This window comes from Cupressus sempervirens, chromosome 10 (assembly GCF_028749045.1).
Source record: "Cupressus sempervirens isolate cs-2001-9-10 chromosome 10, ASM2874904v1, whole genome shotgun sequence".
In the NCBI taxonomy this organism is placed as follows: domain Eukaryota; kingdom Viridiplantae; phylum Streptophyta; class Pinopsida; order Cupressales; family Cupressaceae; genus Cupressus; species Cupressus sempervirens.
This window is the reverse complement of record NC_143127.1, coordinates 193,723,691-193,745,096: the sequence shown is the minus strand read 5'-3', so window position 1 is coordinate 193,745,096 and position 21,406 is coordinate 193,723,691. Positions and strand designations below refer to the sequence as shown.

Sequence of the window (21,406 nt, the reverse complement as noted above, 5' to 3'; positions counted from 1 at the left end):
AGACAAGAACGAACGAGAGAAATCAGCTTAACGACCCCTTTCAACTCTAAATGATTTGAAGTCACCTTTACCAATAGTCGGATCTTCTTTTGAAATTTAGGATCAGACTTAAAGAATTTCAAACCCCTTGCAAATTTTGAGGCCTCAACTGGAAAAAATCAAAATTTAGTGCTCTCAGAATTGTCCACCACTTGCCCAAAAAATAAGACCTTTGATCGCAATCACCTCCTCTAAATAAAATTGCCCAAATTAGGGCAGAAATCGCAGCTCCATGGCAAAATCAGACATTGCAAAAAAAAAAAAAGCACCTAGCAATGGAAAGTTTCAGATCTGCCCTAGAGAAGCCGCCATGCATGAGAACTTTGCCCTTTAATCATGAAAAATCGCCAATATAAAAGCAGATCTGCTCCACAAAGAAAATTGCCAAGCATAGGAGATCTCTACCGTGAAGAAAAATCACCAAAAAGAATGCCAATCTGCCCTTTCAAAATCGCTTAAAGGAGAAATCTGCTCCAAGTTAAAAAATCGCCTAAGCACCCAAGAGGAGTGAGGAATGAGGAAATGAGGGGAAAGAGTTTCCTCTTATTCCCTACTTGCTCATCCTCCCTAGTTGGCCGACTGGGACCCTGGGAGCAGAACTTTATTAATTAGAACACAAGACATGGCCCCCAATTAAATGCTTAGCCCAAAATTAACTTTGCCAAAATGAAATTTACTTTTTTAAATTGCCAATTAAACCAAAATTGCAAAAAGAAAGTAAACAATGCCTTGGAGATGCTAAATGTTTCCATTTAATGATGATTTAGCAATTAATATGTCATTAAAATCGGATTTTGGCTAGCCAAAAGCCATTTTTCAATATTAAATTACCAATTTCATTAAAGGCTAAAAAAAAATTTCAAGGCAATTTTAATCCATTAAAGCCAATTTTTTTTTTTTAGCTATTCAATTCAAATCAATTTTAGTTTTTGACAAAAATAAAATTATTTCTAGAGTCTGAAATCAATTTTGCAATTTGATTTCATCTTCACTAAATTAATTTTCTCACCAAAGAAAACATTCAAGATTTTCCAAAAAACTCAAATCTAACAAAATTTTATTTTTTGAAAAAATTACTCAAGTTCATACAATTATATCCAAAATCGTCAAATTACAAAATTTACAATTTTATCCTGCCGAGTGTTGCTCTTTGAATTTTGTCCGGCCTAAGGATGAAATTGGTCGTTCTGAAAAATCAAATTGAAACTGGGTGAAAATAAATCTAACCCTCTCCCCACTAGCCCTAAAGGTGTCCAAGACTTAGAATTCTCAAAAATCAAATCAAAATAAAACTTTTTGGGCAACCCAAAAATTTGCCAAGGCGATTTAAAAAAAGGGGGGTCCCCAATGTTTTGGTGCGATGGTGTGAAAACCTCACAACATCTGGCGACTCCACGGGTGAAATGTTCCTGAAAGAAACAAATAACTTAGAACAAAAATCTCAAGATGGCTTACTCAAAAACCTACTTAAGGATGAGCACTCAACAAAGGAAAGGACTCTCAAGTTGAACCTAAGCATCCTGACCATAAGTTACTCACGTGTGTGCAAATGATTCATTCCCCGCTAGACAACGACTTGATAATCCCTCAGATCCATCAAACTTAGCTTATTATAATATCCTTACTTCAAAAGCAACCTGGATAAAGCCCTGCTGGCAGTCAAGCATCTATCGCCCTGACAGAGTTATCGCTGTGGCACCACAATAATGGTTCTACCTTTAGTGATTATTTTTATAGCACCGGTAGAGATGATTGCACACCCTTGAACCAAATTTCATCTTTATTTTCACTTTGATACTGCCTTTTCTCTTTTCTCATGATATTTTCTTTTTTTTTTCTTTTCTTTTCAATCTTTTGTTTGGTTTGCAAGCAATGAAGCTTGTGGAGGGTTTGGAAGACCACAGTGGTGCTGAAGTAGGTGTATGATTTTACTAAGTCCAATTTCACTTCAAGACATCGAGAACTCAAAGCAATTAAGTGTGAGTAGAATGTTGTAACTATGTCAAAGATAACTTAAGAACCTCCATCGAATTCAACCCAAATTTAGTACAAGTCCTACGGTAGACCAACAACTAAACACATCCTTTAATCTCTAAACCTTGTTAAATATACTCAAGAAATGAACAAGACGGATTTCGTTTTGTCACCAAAAATGTAAAATCTACACACCTTGCCCACAAGTGATAACATGGACCCCCTTTGCACTTGCAAAGACCCAAAACCAAAACTGCTTTCCAACTGAGGTAAGCTAAAAAAATTTCAAGTCAAATGACTTGATGCAAATCAAATTCGAGCTCCCTCACAAACCTGAACTAAACAACTAAAAGAAATCTACTCTAACCAACTGAAAGGGAAACTTCTCTAAACAACTGAAAGGGAAACTTTAATCTACCCTCTAGGCTAAATGGTCCAAAGAAAACTCTATTCTAAGGAACGGAAAACAAACTACCTACTAACCAAAAGCAAAACTATTCTAACTATGTACAAAAAGGGCTCCTAATGGAGTCCTAGGCTTGGAAATAATGCTTGAGAAATTTCCCATTGACAGGCAATGGGACATCCTCGCTAGTGAGTGTCTTAAGTCTAAATGCATTATCTCTGATAATCTCGGATATCTGGAAAGGACCCTTCCATAGTTTATCAAATTTTTCATGTTGTCCTTTCCTCTCATGGGCTTTGTCCCAATATAAGACCAAGTCAGAGATCTTGAAGGCCTTATTTTGTACTCTTCTATCGAACTAACGTTTAACTGTCCCTTGATGTTTTGCAAAGTTTTTTAGGGCTTCATCTCTTTTCTCGTTGAGTTGCATCAGTTGAGCCAACCTAACTTGGACTCTGTCTTCGTTCTGATCATAGTATTCTTGTATGAACCTTAAAGTTGGAATTTTCAATTGAATCGGGAATACAAGATCTTGTCCATAAACCAAATGATAAGGTGTGATTCCTATGGACTCTTTAACTCTTGTTCTGTCTGCCCACAAAGTGTATCTCAATTGTGTGTGCCAATCTCTTGGGTTCCTGTCTAAAAGTTTTCCAATCACGGTTAAAAGGTTCTTATTTGTGGATTCTGCTAGGCCATTTCCCTGGGGATAGTATCCTGATGAAAATTTTAAAATGATCCCATGGTCAAATGCCCAAGTATGAAATTTCAAAGAAGTGAAAGCATAACCATTATCGCAAACAAAAGCAAGACACCCAAACCTGGCAGTGATCTTTTCCTCTACAAATTTAATGACAGTCTCAGCAGTGCAATTCTTGAAAGCTTGAGCTTCTGACCACCAAGTACAATAGTCAGTTGCGGTTAGAATATACTTGTGTTGTGTTGAGGAAGGTGGATTGATAGGACCAATGAAGTCAAGTCCCCACATCGCGAAAGGTCTCACCTCAATAATTGGCCACAAAGGCATTGTTGGGTCCCTTTCTCTCTTTGCCGCAATTTGGCAAACATGACAAGTCTTTACATGCTCGTGAGTGTCCTTGAACAAAGTTGGCCAATAGTATCCGGCTCTTAGTATCCAATGTGCTGTAGCCAAATCCGATCCATGTCCTGTTCCCCATTTATCATGAAAATGTTCTAAAATGTTCTTGGCTTCTTCCTTTCCAATGCATCTCAAATATATCCCTTCGTGATTTTTCTTATGTAACACTACTCCTTGTAGCATATATCTCCTGCTCTTGAATCTCAGTGTCCGCTTTTGCATTGGGTTCAAATGTGAAGGGCATCAGTGATTTAACAAATAATTGATTATGTCTTGATACCATTCATCGGGGTGTACATCCTCCAATTCATAAACTTTTTGCACTAGTCCAAGTCCCTTTGATGCCATGGTCTGCACCAATTGTTGTCCTCTGATGAATTTCATCAGTTGAATCTCTATGTCATATTCTTGGATAGTGGTGACCCACTTGCCTCTTCTTTCTCCAAGCTCGTTTTGCATCAAAAGAGTCTTCACTGCTATGTCAGGCAAGATTGCATGTACTTCGCTTCTCAAGATGTAATGCCTGAACTTCTTTACCGCTTTTACCAAGGCATAAGCCTGTTTTTCCACATTTGGGTAGTTTAATTCAGCCTCCCTGAAAGGTGCACTCATGAATGCAATCAGGTGCTCTTCACCTTCCTTATTCTTTTGTGTTAAAATGGCCGCACACGCGTGATTAGAGGCGAAAGAATATATATTGAATGGCCTCTCATAATCCGGGCTTACTAGGACTGGTGCATTGACGATAGCATGTTTAATCTCTTCAAATGCCCTCTTTGCTGCCGAAGTCCAATCCATTTTTGCATCCATCTTTAACATGCCATTTATTGGCTTCACAATCTCAACAAATGTAGATATGAACTTCCTCACCAAGTTGATCTTTCCAAAGAATGATTTGCGTTCCTTCTTGCTAGCTGGTATGCCAAGTTTGGAAATTACTTCCACTCTTTCTGGATCTATCATGATACCTTTTGCCGAAATCGCATGTCCCAAAAGTTTTCCTTCGGTAACTCCAAACATACATTTCTTCGGATTCAAAGAAACTTCGAACCTCCTACACCTCGTGAAAACTTTCCTCAAAAATCCATGATGTGATCCTCTCTGTTCTTTGAAAATACCATTATGTCATCCATGTAAATGATAATGCATTTGTGTTTTAAGTCCTTGAAAGCATAATCCATGGCCCTCTGAAATGTTGCACCTGCATTGATTAGGCCATAAGGCATCCTTCTGTATGCAAATGTTCCCCACTTCATGGTGAAGGCCATTTTCAATCTGTCTTCTTCCTCGACAATCACATGATTGTACCCCGAGTATCCATCCATAAATGACATCATTTTAGCTCTGTTTACAATTTGCAAAACCTCGTCTAGTGATGGCAATGGATAATTGTCCTTTTCTAATGCTCTGTTTAGGTTTCTGAAATCAACACATAACCTTCTCTTTATTCTTCTTCCTGACTGGGACAAGGTTGGCAACCCACGTTGAATGCCTTACTGGGATGATGATCCACGCATCTAGAAACTTCTTTACTTCTTGAAATATCAACGGTTCTAACAAAGGGTTAACTGGCCTTTGTCGCTGCCTAAATGGCTTACTCCCTTCCTTTAGTGGAATTGTGTGTGTAATGATGGCGGGATCATATGTTTTCAAATCTTCATATCCCCAAGCAATTACATCTGGGAATTCCCTCATCAAACTCAATATATCCGCTTTCTCCTTAGGTGCGCAAACTTTCCCAATATGAACTATTTTGGGGCGATCCTTTGTTCCCAAATTTACCTTTTCGCACTCATCACCTCCTGTGGGTTGATATTGTACTTTGTGGAATTGGTCCATGTCGAATATTCTTTCTAATTCAATCATTCCCTTTGGAATAATATTTGTGTTTAAGCTCATTACTCCTACATTGATTTCTGCATCCACTTCGCCATCAATGATTTGTGCAGTGAAGACATCCGAGTTGGTCAAGAACTTGAGGATATGTCTATCATCCTCAAACACCTGGAAATTCCTGACATTGTCCGGTACTGATGGGACCAATGCCAACTCAACTCTAAACTTCTTCAAGCCATCCAACTTAATTGGTGCCAGTGAGCTTGCAGTTTGTGCGAGGGCATTTGTCACCTGATTGTTTGCTCTATTGCTAAACTTGATGTTGAAGGCATCGAAGCCCTCTATCAAATCCCAAACTCTGTTTCTATATCTCTTCAATCTCTTGTCATGGCAGGCGAACTTTTGCTTTATCTGCTCAATTACTAAATATGAGTCTCCGAGCACATGTAGTATCTTGGCACCTTTCTTGATAGCACACAAGCCTAAAATCAAAGCTTCGTATTCTGCCATATTGTTGGTGCATGGGAATTGCAATCTATGTGCCTCCAAATATGTTGCCCTTGTTGGGCTGACTAACTCAAATCCAGCTCCAATTCCTTGCTTAGTTTTGGAACCATCGAACCTTAGAGTCCATACTCCATTGCTTTCTTGATGCTTTTCCTTTTGGGAATTCTTCGACTCGTCTATTTCATCTCTTCTCTTCATTTCTGTGTTGGGTGGTGTAATCTGGTTCTTTGTTTCACTCATCATGCTACTCTCTGCTTCATCAACTTGTAGAGTCTCAACCCTCTGTTTGCCATGTTGATCTACTCGTTTTAGAGCCCCTAGGATTCTCTTTTCTACTTGTTCCAAGGCAACTATACACAAGGAGCAAGATAACTCTAAATGGAATGCATTGTGAATTCTGCACTAGTTGGGTAATAATAAGTCTCTCACTGATGTTCGGTTACCCAACTCCATTCCTTGCTAGACAGTTCTAGTCACAAAGTTCTTGAAGTTCTCGAACATGCCTTCACCCTCATCGGATGAAGCATGTGGATTTGACTCAATCAGGATCTCAGCAGAATCCCTTCCTTCACTTATGATGTTCATTGTCAATACTTCGGTCTTCTTTGGTCTATAGGTGTTCATATTTGTTTCCACAAACAACATTTCATTTGGTTCCCCATATTCTGTAACTGTCAATCTCAACCTTGGGGTGCTATCGATTCTGATTTGGTTGGCAAGTCCTTTCCACAAGAGCCACATGTGAGAGAAGTCAGTTGCCATCTATCCATTCAACCTTCTGGCCCAATCCCTACCTAGGATCAATCCATAAGTATCGGCCACATCTACCACTGAAATATCTACCATGTGTTCCATCCTTGGATCAGATGCCAACTGCATGTGTATGTTGTGTAGTTCACCCACTACTAAAACTTCTATCTTATCCAATTGGGTAACCTTTCTGTTTGACCCCAAAAGCGTGATTCCTAAACTTCTGCAAATGTTCAAAGGCATGACAATACTTGATGCTCTTGAATCTATCAAGCAATTGTGAAGCAACTTCCCGAATATCCTCATTGATAGAAAGAATGGGGCTGGCTCATCCTTCCCTTGATAATACACCATGGGTGTCTTATGTACTTGCTTTGGCTTCACTCCGAAATCTGTTGGTTGAGCCACTTCTTCTTTCTTCACCTTTTCTTTATTGTTTTCTGTGTCTTGACCTCTTTGAGTTTGTTATTCCGTCGGCATTGAACCTTGAGCCACATAAATTGGTTGAGGCCCCAGCTGTCTATTGAATTCACTGATATCACCATATGCAATCTCTTGTGTAGAGCTTCCTATCTTTCCATATGAAACTTCTTATGGTGAGTTTGTCATGTTCTCTCCTGGAATGTCTTGGATCACATGCACCGAGTTAGGAAGAGGCCTCCCTTGAGTATGTGTTACTGCACCTTGAGTGTGAGACCCTTGTGATTTGTTATCTTTCAAACTGTCAAGGAATGTATCTCTAATCTCCGCTACCTTCAATAATTCGAACAAAGGGAGATTGATTTCGACCTTCTTCATCTCCTCTGTCACACTTTGTCCTAATCTTTTCAACTCATCATTGTTCACAGCATTGTTTCCGATTCTTCTTCGATTTGTTTCTTGTGTCAATTGGACATTCTGCGATCCTTGAGTACCTTGATTGTTCTGTTGTGTGTTTTGTTGAAAACTCTGCTGTCCATTTGCACTGCAATGGTTTCCTTGTCTGTATTCAGGTGCATCCCTTGAGGAATTTGGTACATCACTCGCATTGGGGTGTGGAGGCGTATTGAAATTATTTGAGGGTATGGAGGATGTGAAGGGTCCATCATTTCTCTTGTTGTTCCTCTGATAAAACCTTGCATTGCTAGCCGGTTGTTGAAATGTTTGGTTCCCACATGTTCCTTGAACTAGAATAGTATCTCCCAAAGGTGGGAAAGAAAAATCCGACTCATTGTTATACCCCTTCTGATCCATTACCTCATCAACTGGCCCGTTCGCTGACTCAAGAGGAAATCTCCCTTGGTGTTCTTCATATGCTTCAAATTCTAGCAGGAATGAAAACTCCTCAAAAGTCAAAACATTGATCATATCCCGGGGATGGGACAATCTCATACCTCGTAACCTTAACATCTTCTTGACTATTCGACTCATCTATTATGTTTTGAAATAGGTTAGATGCTCTCTTGAATTTTGCACATCCTAACTCTGAATGTTGATCAGTCTCATGAAATCTGCAATATTTGGACGTCGGGGACTCAGCTAAGAATATCCTATCCACTGGTCTACTATCCACTGAAGCTTGATTATCAAGTGGCGACACCACATTTTCATTGTTTGGGCCTGTGTTCCAAGTCCTCTTCTGGTTAGATTAATTGTTGTATCCTTGGTCTTGTTGCTGGTTGTTACCTTGATAGTTATTATTTTGATAGTTCCTTTGATAACTGCCACCTTGATTATTTCTTTGGTAGTCTTTGTCTTGATAGTTCCTTTGGTATCCGCCTTCTAGATGACTTCTTTGATACCCTCCTTAATAACCTCCACCTTGATTCTGGTAATTATTTCCTTGACTATTTCTATGGGAACTTTGAAGTTGATTGTTTTGGTTTCTCAAATAGGTGACCTCTGTAGACAGCTTCTTGACTTGGTCAATCAACTCCTTCATCTCATCTTTTTCTTCTTGCGTTCTTGTGGAGGAACTTGCAATTTGCTGATAAACTAGCATTGATGGCGGTGCCTGAGACAATGGGGGCCCCGGATGTACCACCAACTGATTTGTAGGTGCCTGGTATGTAAGCTGCGGAACTGGATTGTTCGGATACCTAGCACCTTGGGGTTCGATTCCTTGTTGGCCCAATTGCTTTGGTGTAGGCCTCAGTCAACGTTGTGGGAGCAGGATTCACCATCCTTGTGAACATAGCCGTTTGGTTGTCCAAGGCACTGTAGTATGCTTCCAATGCACTTGCCTCCGTTATTGTGTAAGGGGCTTGCAATCTCGTGTAAGCCTTATGGAAATGATCATTGAAGGAACTTATCGACTCTCTATCATGTCTCCTTATGTCCACAAACATTTTATGTAGCTCCAAAGGTGTGGTGGGCATGCCAAATTTTGCAACAAAGGCCTCTCTGAGATGAACCCATTTCGTTATAGATGATGCTAGCAAATTGACAAACCAGTAATAAGGTTCTTCCCCCAATGAATAAGGGAAAAGCCTACACGCTACATCTTCATATTGAATTCTTCTGTTGCACAATGCATCTTCAAACACCTTAATATGCTCCTCTGTTGTACGATTAGGGTCATTAACAAAGAACTTGAAGCAGAATACCGTCGGATTCTTCGGTAGATTATGGTATTGTTGGAATGAGATGGGTGAGACATTGTTTTGAATCCATGGTGGCTAGGCCATCGTTGGTTGATTGGCTTGAGCTTGAACTAGTTGTTTAACGTGAGCTTGAACTGGTTGACTAACTTGAGCTTGAACTGGTTGACTACTTGAGGGACTAACTAAATTTGTGGTATCAGCTACCCAACGATTCCTTGATTTCTTGTGGAATTCTAACACAAGTAAGTCCTCTTCTTGGTGTGGTGTATTTCTCAATATCCTCTGCCTCTTATCAGCTTTCAGTGTCTTGAACCTTTCAGGGGGACAAGACCCAATCTTTTTATCCAGCTTGAAAATAATCCCAACTTGATTGATTTTCTAATTCAAATTTTCTTCAACAATAGCTTGAGTTTGTCTTTGTGCTTTCCTTTCTCTTTCAAGCTTCCTTTCCAATTCTCTTTGACGTTCCAACCTCTTTTGAATTCTCCTCTCAATAGCTCTAGCTTTCCTTTCTTCTTGATTTAGCAGGTCAACGGTGTCCAAGTACTCTCTAGTGTTCTCACTTTCCTCCCAAGTATTTGAGCACAAACTAGCCACAATGTGATCTTGAAGTGTTCTCCAAGTTGCTCTAGGCTGATTTGATCTAGGAGGTACCATTCTTCTTCATAGTTGAATGCCAACAGATCCTCAAAATAAACTTTCAAGCCCTCCTTCTAGCACCAAATAACATTATTTGGCGCTATAGAGAGGGCTGATCAAATTCATTCTTGAGAAAATTGGAGCATTGGTGAGGCACATACCCATAACATATTAGTAATCAAACACTTGATATGGAATATCAAGTCCTCAATTCCTCTCTTGAAAAGTTAATGCTCATGGGATATGAGAATAACTCCAATGTTCCTTATACTTGTGGATACTCGCTCAGTTTATCGATGTGATTTGTTGGTAATCACGTAGGCGGCCTTACACAGATTGTTGAGGATGACTTGGGCTTTTGTGGGATGATGGAGATGGTGGTCCATTGTAAATGCTAGATGATGTTGGTGGGAAAGTGATGGTGGTTGAGGGTGAATGGTTCTTACGACTGGTATCTTTCCAACTCTCTTCTCCTAATTCTAAGTCCTAAACTTCTTGCTATCCTACTCCTACTCCTATAGATGGAAGACTAGCAAATGGACTGGGATCAAATCTAATGAAAGTTAACCAACGGCTCCACCTTCACAAATGCAATGATTCAAAGGAAAAATAAACTAGTTTGCCACACAAGGCTTCCCAACAAGCCGCTAGGATGCTAGTGGTCTAGTATTGATCCTTATCAAACATCTACTAATGCTACCATGCAACTATTCATCTACTTTTCTCTTACTTAACAACTTGAAATGCCACCAACTTTAACAACTTGAAAAGAGATTTTACTCTAACTATTTGGAAGTAGAAACCATGCAATAATACCAAAGGCTCTTAATCACCATGCAAGTCACAACAATGAGAAAGAAATAGCAAATTTTGGCATTATCTTTGCAACAATTTTCTCCGACCATTACAAATGAGACCAAATGGCCTTATATAGAGGCCAAAATGTACAACTGACGGTAGAGATAAAGAGGCAAAACTGACGATCCAGAGTGAATCCAAGAAACCCTAATTAGGGTTGCCACCCCATCGGCCAATGAGAAGATGTCACCTCGTCAATGGACCAATGAAAAAGTGAAGAGTAGCAACCAATGAGAAGGCACCAAAATGGTGGTCAATCAGAAATAGACACTTGTACTACCCTAGAAGAAAGAGAAATTACCACTTGGGCTTACATCAAATGATCTTCTAATATAAATCTCTCTTTTTCTTTTGTTCTTTTAACTAAGGCAATGAACCTAGCTAACCTCTAATTGACTTCCTCCATGGGAGGACAAGGTATATACTTCATTTTGAGTTCAGCTGATTTCACCATGCTGCTTGCTGCTTGTAGTGTCTTCCCATGTTCCTTCTCATATTCTTTTGCGTATCCAATAAAGGTGTTGAGAGAGGAAAGGGTGCCCAAATGTTTCTTCTTAATGTAGCCTTTCCTAGCTCATCTAGTCTTGATCCAAGCTTTGTTTCATTGATGTCCTCTTCTTTGATATCTTCAAAATCAAGTGCTGCTCCGATGTCGCTCATCATAGTTGTAATGGAAGTGTTGACACTTGGGCTGTGATGTGCAACCGCCTTCTATATATCTTCTTTGCCAAGGGGGATTGTCCTTCCTTTAGTTTGTCCTTTACCTGTATCATGTTTACTGTACCGATATTGATATCGATTATTCGCCTCATTTTCGAGAAGAAATTTGTTTTGAGCATCATACCCTCTCTGTCTTTCTAAGTGTTTGTTCCCTTAGGATTCTTGCTTGCATTAACATCTACCATCTTGTCAACCTATGATAGGATGGTGAAGTGGTGGATAATGAATGCGAGAAGAACCAAGGGAGACAACAATGATTAGTGTGATCAAGGACACTATTGCTTAGAAATGCCATCTCTTAATCTATTACTCATAATCGCTGACCTGTTTTATATGAGGATCTGCCATCACTGCATACCCTGCTCTTAACATCGATGGCTTGTATTCAATCGTGACGAGTTGGAACTATTACACAGTTGAGAACACTCTAACAACAGTATCTCACTTGTCTTCAATTACCAAATATTGCCATAATCATGACATCAATGATAACATCTCGACAATCCCACTATCCTATTTTTCTCCCCATTCATCCCAAATATTATTTACCATCCTACTTTTGCCTTTTACTTGCTGCCCAAACCCATCATATTCACAACCCCGTTCCTCTGCCTCTAATTGACATGGCAACTTCTGATTCCTTACAAGGTGAGTGACTTGTAGCTAATAGTTTAGAAATAAACTTCAATTTAGAGCACTTCTCTACTAGTTAGATTGAAGGCATACAATTTGTGCCTGGATTTTTTGATATCCCTTTTATGAATGCCACTAAGTCACATATTTGATCAAAATCCCAAACCACTCAAGAGTGTGATCCATCAAGATTCATTGTGAATTCTCAAAGCTATCACCTAATACACAGACCCTTAGTCCTATCAAAAAGAATAAATGACCAATCTAATTACTGTTTAATCACCGTGACTATAAGAAGGGGCAATTGCTTAAGGACCAAATCAAGCCCTCCTATGTATCTTATTATCTTGCCCAATTCCAAAGAGGAGAGTAAACAAATCAAATTCAAAATAAGAGGATGGCAGTAATCAAAATGAAGCACCACAACCAAGAGGGAGAAGCACTCAAACTTCTTGAAGACGATTATTAGAATCATAGAGAATCTTTCATTGCTAATCAACTGCAACTTGATGTTGATTCAGCAATAGATTATGGGCCTCAATGCTAATGATAATATATCTGAACATCATTCATTCAATCTACTCCTTAGTGATTGACTTGCTCCTCAAGCTTCTCTACTATAGCTAGATTATGTGCCTCGATGCTAATGATAATATATCTGAACTTATTGAAAATTCCTCCAAAAGGATTTCAGCAACCTAATATTGCACTTCCCAAGTCTGAAAGAGAAAAATTATTTTGGATACTTGCTCCTACTTATAAATGCCACTGTAGAAGAACTCAAAACCATAATGGCCTCAAAAGCTCTTAATCCCCTCTTAGTGCTAGGAATGGTGTTTTGTTCCAATTGGGAACCAAGGCAAATGACCTTTCCCTGACCCTCAAAAATCTCCTAGCTACTAACTGAAATTTCCTAGTTAAGAAAAACCAGTGGTTCATCTCCTCAAGCCATCAATAGGTGGTTACAACAAAATTGCAAACCCAGATGGAGACATTGGAGGAATGCATTAAACTGCCTCCCCAGGGTTGAAAGTAACAAAGGAGTCAGCAGATGAAGGATATGTTAGTTTTCCTATAGCTGCAAACAGGCTAGTTATGGTTGACAAAATCATTAATGATAAAAATGAAGAGAGAAGCCCTGCTTCAAATCTGTGCATATAAGAAAACAAAACTTTGATAATGTTGAATCCCCATAGTGGACGCATATCTAATAAACTGTTCCTGCTATTATATCTTATCCTTATATGTTTACTCTTGCTTGACTTGGAATATGATGATTTGGTTGAGCTTCAATGTGAAAGCAAAGATATATTTCAATTATGATTGTTCTCTAATAAACTCTTTTTTTGTTATCTGACAATGCTCAAGTCTATGAGGTTTGGGTTCTCTATTTTGCAAACTCATTGATTATTGCTACCATTCCCTCCTAATTTATTTGAAATTTTGATAAGAAAATGAGGGCGACATTGCTCTGGTGTTCAGTAACTTAGAAGAACTCATTGCTTACTAAGGCAATGTTTAATGTATTGAGCAAGGTACCTATATATAACGTAGCTGGGTCTTTGACAAATCCAAGAGCTGAATCCACGAGCCAGTGAACCTAGTTCAGTATCAGACTAAGAAACTGTTTGGTCTCTATCTCACTGACAGCTGTTAGATTGTGGTGACTGATCAAGAAAGTACTGTTCGCCATTCGTAGATTCGCCACTAAAATTATGGCTAATTATGGCCGACATGTTATAACCCTAAAGCGGTTTAATACTTGTATAAAAGGGTTTCGGGTTGGGTATTTTTCATTATGTTGTGATGCAATATTGGTTCTTGCGGCGGTATTGAGCTGTAAGGGATTACAGATTGTAATCAGGTTGTAATCACTAGATTGTAATAAGATCGGACTTGCTGTTTGGTGGACGTAGCCCAGGGATTGGGTGAACCACGTTAAATCTTGGTGCCTTGTGTTCATTTATGTGTGATCTATTATTTTCTGTTATTGGTTATATTTGCATGTAGTTTTTATTTCTGTCCGTGGTTTATCCTAACAACAGCCAGCTTCCTGATCGTCTACATGTTACGGTTGTCAGGCTACACTACTCCAAAATGACAAAATGATTTCTACATGCCAATCTAGCCACCAGAACTGAATGCTATCCACCAGATGATATTTAAAAAGAGATTATTTATGCAGGTTAAGAGACATCAATTCAAAACAGCTTCAGAATTGCTGAGTAAGGTGAAGGGTTCAGCACGACCCTCTGCCCAATGCTCTCACTGTGGCTGGAAATGCATTAATTGATTATTTTGTTTGGGCTTTGCGCCCTTGGTTTATGAAAAAAAAAAATTAAGCCATTTTTGTATAGAGCCTGTGGTCTAATGATTGTTTTCTATGAATTGACACCTTCCATAGTTTTTGGATAAAATAACCCTACATATTGTTTATTCATTCATGAAAGGCTGTTCTCTTATCTCTGTACTTTATTGATTCATGAAAAGCTGATGTTCTATTTTATGCTTACTTCTTTGTTAAAGGTTTAAGGGAACTCACCTCCATCATTTAGAGATCAATGATACCTATTTTCCAAAGAAATACTACTTTCATATGACTACAATTCAGATCACAGCGAGCAGACTTGCTACAATGACAAAATTCATGATATAGAATAATCCAGAAATTGATGCAAGATGCAACTTATTCTCCAACTCAAATTTTCACAAGGGCTATGAAGTTCAAAAGTCCTTTAGCCCTACCTTAATCATGCCAACCGTCTCCATGTAGTCTGCCGGTACAACAAATTCTTTCTCAACATCGTAAACATTAGCATATCTGACATTCTTATTCATTTCATAAGTCTGCTTGCCCCTTGCAGTGGCAATCATATCTATCCTGACTCCAGGGTACCTGTGATACCAGGGAAAAGTTCAAGGATGGGTCCATTTTCAGCCACAGAATGATATGTAAATCTTTTCAAATAACAAAACATGAAATGTTATGTACTATAGATTAATTAAAATGGAAAAAAAAAAAAAGATTATCTATCAATTATAATCATTAAGAGACGTGGAAAATAAGAAAGGAAACCAGAATGGGATATCATTTTGAAATTATGATTAAGGGTACCAGAGCACATTCATAAAGGTATAGATTATTAATCACAATCAATAGGAGATGTATGATATAAGTAATAATAATCATGAGCAAATACAGGATATAGGAATGAGATTGAGATTGGCAATGAAGATGGGATACGGACAATCATTTAAAAATAGAGTGGCAGAGGATATAAACAAAGGTATACGTATATTGCATTTAAATATATAATTTCTGAATGTACAAATTTTGTATACATTTCATATAAACAAACGAGAGTTGAACCTCTAAGTTCTAAAGCTTTTAATTAAACTTAGACAATTGCCTAAATATTGGCCATGAAAACATCTTCTACCTGTCCCTGAGCAGCTGTATGACAGGGAAAAATAGCAGGTTCTCATAAACACCACCTGCCACCATGCACAAGCACACCCTGACATCACCTCTCAGCATTGCACCGAGTGAAGCAACTTCAACATTGTAGCCCTTGGGGAACTTGAGAAACCCAAATTCACTGTCTGGGTCGTCAGGGGGCCTCGGATATTCTGCATCCTGCTTTCCGTCTGCATATAGGTCCCCATATCCCATATCAGGATCCTCCCCGTAGTCAAATGGGTCCAGCCATGGATTCTTCTTCTTGGCCTTAATTGCCCCAAAATGGCAGCCATTCCCATTGCCTTTACCGCTGTCTAAATTAGGAGTGAAGAACTTTGCAAGAATGTGCCTGTGGGGATTTGAAGGAAAAAATGAACTAGAGATCTTTGGATTGTTAGAAACAACTGGAGATGATAGAAGAGATGCATGCACTCCAACAACTGCTGCCATGGCATTAGCTTTTGTAAGCTCTTTGGATGTCAATTCATTCAAAAATTGGGAGCCAGCAAGTTTCGGAAATAAGAATAAGAATTTCCTTTGAACTGTCTGAAGTGCAGAAACAATAGGACAATTATTATTTTCTTTACAATTAAATCCATAAATCGAATTTGTGTTTTTGGTTATTTATATTTCAAACGTGTGGAGAATGTATGGATAAGCTCTTAACCGGGGTAAATCCAAATAGGCTCTGTTGACTGTTATCGTGGTGGTGGTGCGATTTTATTGCAAACAAAGATGGTGCACTACCCTGTTTCCTACTTGTTTTACCTCATTTTAAATCCATCTCTTTAATGTATGTTTTTAGCATTTAATTGATTTTGTAAGCTATTTTTATGAATTTGAATGTGAAATTAATATTTTTTATATAATATTATTCAGTTATTTTGGGTAGACTTTTTAATGAATAGTTGTCTTAGTTTTTATTAATAATATTTGTTTATCTATGTATTCTCAAAGAGAAAAAATATACAATATCACTCTTTCAAGCTGTACAAATAGTGTTTGGTAAGGTAGATTATAGAAATGACAATTGATTGTTAAGCACAAAACAACATCAGTGGGAGGTGGAGGGTGGTTACACTCATCCAATTTTCTCCATACATGACTGGGCTTTCGGGTGATGTTAGAAACAAAGCATCCATCATCCATTATAACTTCTCCCTCCTTTTCTTTATTTGTGTTCCTTGTCAATGAAATTGCCAGAGCCATCTAAGGGAGCCACATTGATGAGTTTGGCCAACCACCACCACAAGTAGCTAACAACTAATTAATATCACTGATAGAAAACGATCATGCCTCGTTTAAGGGCCATCCACGGGCAACACCTCTAGGCAAGGGCTAGACAAAGAGACGTTTTACACTTGCTACCATAGTAATAATGGGGCACCTAATATTTGGGGGACTAAGAACCCCAAGCCAAAAAGCTTCAACCATGCTCATGGTTGCAAAGCACCAATCAACCACAGGAAGCAAAACCTATCTTGGGGGATCTTGGCGATCTGATGGACCACCTTATTTGCTTGAACTTGAATATGAATTAGGACATTAGAGAGAATAGGAACTTTAGTGAAAAGTGAAACAACAATGTCAATGCAACTTGGAAAAAAATGATAGCATTCAAGTCTTTGCTTAAGGAGAAAAGAAAATCTTTCCTAAAAGCATGTCAAATTTGGGTTTATTTCTAAGGGATGTGAAACCAATTCCCCAAAAGACCCACATGCTAGGAAAAAGGTTTTAGTTGAAGGAGACAAAAAATAAATAAATCAGGAATTCAACTGCATAGTTGTAAGCACAACATTAAAAAAACCTAAAGATGTGTTTGTGGGACTCAAGTTGCCCATAAAATGGACTAAAGGAGTCCAAAATACCCATATGATGAAGTGGAGAGCCCAAAGACAAGCCTTGGAAAAGAATACACTAAAGAAACTTTTGAGCTCAAGCCCAATAACAATATTGAATATTGTAAAACCAATATTGCCAATTGAATAAAGGTGACTGCAAATGTCATTGTAAGTTCAAAACAGGCACCATAGAAAAGTGTAGAGAGCCATAGATATCCAAAATTTGACTTGTAAATATAGAAAGCGGTGTTAGGAGATCAACACTAGTCATTCCACGAAGTTTTGACAATTTGAATGTCAATTTTATGAATTATATCCAAATCAAGAGTTGACAAAACAATGTCTAATATTTAATGTCATTTGATTACAATCCATTAGTAATACATCAAAAAAATTCTAGAATTTGATTGTGTCCAATTTTTTAGCATCAATGTTTCGGATCACACACAGTGATCCATCATTAGGACGAAGAGTGCAAGAGAATAGAGAAATTAAGTAGCAAACTAGAGAGAGCACAGAGATATAAATAGAGGAAGAGAGGAAAAGAGGGGGAGGCAAGCACGAAGATCGAGAGGGGAGATCACAAGGTAAAGAAGAAGAAGAAATGAGTTTAAACTAAAAAAGGAAATCAAGAATTGAAACACAATTAAAAATAAATAAAATGAACAAAAATACTAATAATTAAAGACCACAACTAGGGATGAACAAACCAAAAACAAATAAAAACAAGCCTATATATGTGTGTGTGTGTGTGTGTGTGTGTGCGCGCGCGCGTGCGTGTGTATAATGTGTGTTAATAAAGTGGATACATAAGACATAGAAAGAACCTATTGTTTCATCTTTCTTGTTTTTCCTTTTCTTTCACGCTTTAGTTCTTTTTGTGTCTTATGTATCCACTTTATTAACACACACGTAGGTATATGTATATATACATATATATACATACATATACATATATATATAATTTCATTGTTATCTACATTTTGGCTTGTTTTATTTGTTTTTGGTTTGCTCCTCCCCCGTTGTGGTCTTTAAGTATTAGTCTTTTTGTTGATTTTATTTATTTTTAATTGCGTTTCAATTATTGATTTCCTTTTTAGTGTAAACTCATTTCTTCTTCTTCTTTACCTGATCTCCCCTCTCAATCATTGTGCTTGCCTCCCCCTTTTTTCCTCTCTTCCTCTATTTATATCTCTGTGCTCTCTCTATTCTGCTACTTAATTTCTCTTTTCTCTTGCACTCTTCATCCCGATGATGGATCACTATGTGTGATCCGAAATGTTGATGCTAAAAAATTCAACATAATCAAATTCCAATTTTTTTTTGATGAATGTCTAATGTCTTTTGAACTAGCCAAGAGAGCTATTTCTATATTTTTAAATCTTCCTCTGCTAGCTTAAGATGGAAGCACTTTCTATGTAAGACATTTTATCCCTCCCTTTAATGATCTCCTAGGTCCTTGAATTCTTATCCTTGAGTTTATGCCCACTTATGGTGACTCTTTTCACATCCCCAAGACCCTAGAAGGCATCATGAGGTTCAAAATCCCTAGAGTTAGGGTTGAGGTCATCCTTGACCCTCTAGTCAAGGATGAGCTTGCCACTAACCCCTTGGTAAATTGTCACCAGACTACCATCAGAATAACAATTATCACCATATTAGAATGTTCAACCAATATCGTCTAAAGGAGTGGGAAGAAAAAACACTCTAGTCCCAAGCTTCCTATAGAGTGGGTCTCAATCGTGCAAGAATAGGAAAAGTTGGATAAGGAGGTGACTAATTTATAATAAGGAAGGTTGAAGCATCATTTTTCTTCTCTCCATCTTGGTTGGGCAATGGGTCACTTGAACTAGGTTGGGAAAATATCTTAGGACAAAACTAGGGAGGGTTACAAGGGAAGAAAATTAAAAAACATAAAAGAGCCTATAGAGTTAGAAATCTAATAGACCTATAGTCTACTTCTACGATATTATTATTGACAATACATGCTTGAATAGTAGGATAACTTAGATACATGCTCGACCAATCAATCTAACATACACAAGTGGTGCAAATGAAATTGGTACCAAAGTAAACAAAATCATTTAGTTTTATCCAAGCCAAGGAAGATAATAGAAAGATGTTGTTTTTTGAAGGTAATGAATCCCATAGAAAGAAATCTAAGATTCTTCTACTCAAAATATAGTTTATAAATACCAGCATGCACTTGGTTAAACAACATGTATTCCAGAAAAGATAATATTGTGTGCATTCAAGAAAAAAATGGTGTTACAATAGTATGGACCAAAAAATTATCAACTTTACCAACCCTAGAACAATTGGCCTTTCTCTTATTTATAGGAGAGTATCTACAATTTGGGCAAGAAACCAACTTTCTGCCCTAACTAACTCACCTACTGACGCAGGCAAAGAATGAATAAGTAGGGCCAATGGCTCACCCAACTATCCAAACCACCCTGCAAGAGTTAACACAATGGAAGCAAACACAAGAAATAGCAACTAAAGGAGGAAGAAGAATGAAATACTTTTATTGATTCTTCAAATATTCAACATACATGCCTAGCTATAAGGCCTTTTGGGTTACAGCCAATTACAAATACATTCACATTCAAAGATCCAACCTGCAAATTCGCACTTTCAGTTCTGCTCTGCAATCTCCTCCCCAAAAACTTGCCTAACTCTAAGCCTAAACACTTTATATATATTTGCCAAAATGGCTTACAGATTATTTTAGAACATTACATAAGAGGAGGGTCGACCCAGCAATGGTCTGGACACATCCCAAGAAAAGATCTTAACATAAATGTCGTGATCGAAAATAAATTCTACAAGTCGGCTCGCAGAAATTATATCCAAATGCTGACACTCGACATACACTAGGTAACTCGGCACATGAAGAAACACTCAACATACATTGGATAACTCAACACATGAAGAATCACTTGGCATACACTGGATAACTTGGCACATGAAGAGTCACTCAACATACACTGGGTAACTTGACACATGATGGAATTACTACAGTAACTTGGCACGTGAAGGAATTGCTACAGTAACTCGGCACATGAAGGAACTGCTAGGCACATGAAGGACTACTAGGCACATAAAGGAACTATTAGGCACATGAAGGACTGCTAGGCACATGAAGGACTGCTAGGCACATGAAGGGACTGCTAGGCACATGAAGAAATTGCTAGGCACATAAAGAATTGCTAGGCACTGAAGAAATTGCTAGACACATGAAGGAACTACTAGGCACATGAAGGACTTGCTAGGCACATGAAGGATTTTCTAGGCACCAACTTGTAAAATGAATAAAAATGAGTAGGATAACAAGGCAACCCAGGTTGCTCTTGCATCAAACAATTGGGGTTGAAAGAAATGATTCTCCTGAATCATTAAGATGTCCCAACCTAAGCTAAATCCAACTTAAATTGAGAAATCCATGAAGCATCTTCAATAGGTCTATTCTTCCACTTCACCAAATATTCATAGTAATCTTTTCCTCTTGGACTCTTGCCAACTCTCTGATCCAATATATGTTCAACTTCTTCAATCTGCTTCCTAGGATAATCATCTAATACAACAACTTCATCCTCTGACTCATGATACTTATAGAAATCAGCAATATTGAATATAGGAGATATATCCTTGTCATTAGGTAACTCAACTTCATAAGCATTACCACTATCAAACTTCTTCAAGATCTTACAAGGTCCAAATTTCTTCATCTTTAGTTTATTGTATGTTCCAACTAGGAATCTTCCTTTCTTCAGATGGACCATCACCTCATCACTAACTTGAAAATCATGGTGTCTTCTAGACTGATCAGCATTCTCCTTATACTTCTAATTAATTTGTTCCAAACTTAACTTCACTTCCTTATGCAAAGATTCCATAAAATCAACAAATTCTTCTCCTACAACACTTCTCTTTTCTTCACCAGCAACATCCCTCAAATCTTATATACCTCTAGGATGCATTCCAGTAACAATCTCAAAAAGTGTCTTCCCTATACTCCTATTCACAAAATTATTATATGCAAATTCAACTTGTGCCAAT

General features: G+C 38.0%; 1 protein-coding gene across 1 annotated transcript in view; it reads right to left on the bottom strand.

Annotated features, from left to right (window-relative positions):
* PNSB1 (NDH-dependent cyclic electron flow 1) overlaps positions 1 to 16,097 on the bottom strand; it is a 173,152-nt gene extending 157,055 nt beyond the window's left edge. The window contains exons 1-2 of the mRNA XM_089805282.1: positions 15,484 to 16,097; positions 14,789 to 14,939 (exon numbers count right to left, since the gene is read on the bottom strand). Coding sequence (XP_089661408.1) covers positions 14,789 to 14,939; positions 15,484 to 15,953 — 621 coding nt within the window. The 5' untranslated portion in view covers positions 15,954 to 16,097. The remainder of the gene's footprint in view (positions 1 to 14,788; positions 14,940 to 15,483) is intronic.
* Between the last annotated feature and the right edge of the window lie 5,309 nt (positions 16,098 to 21,406).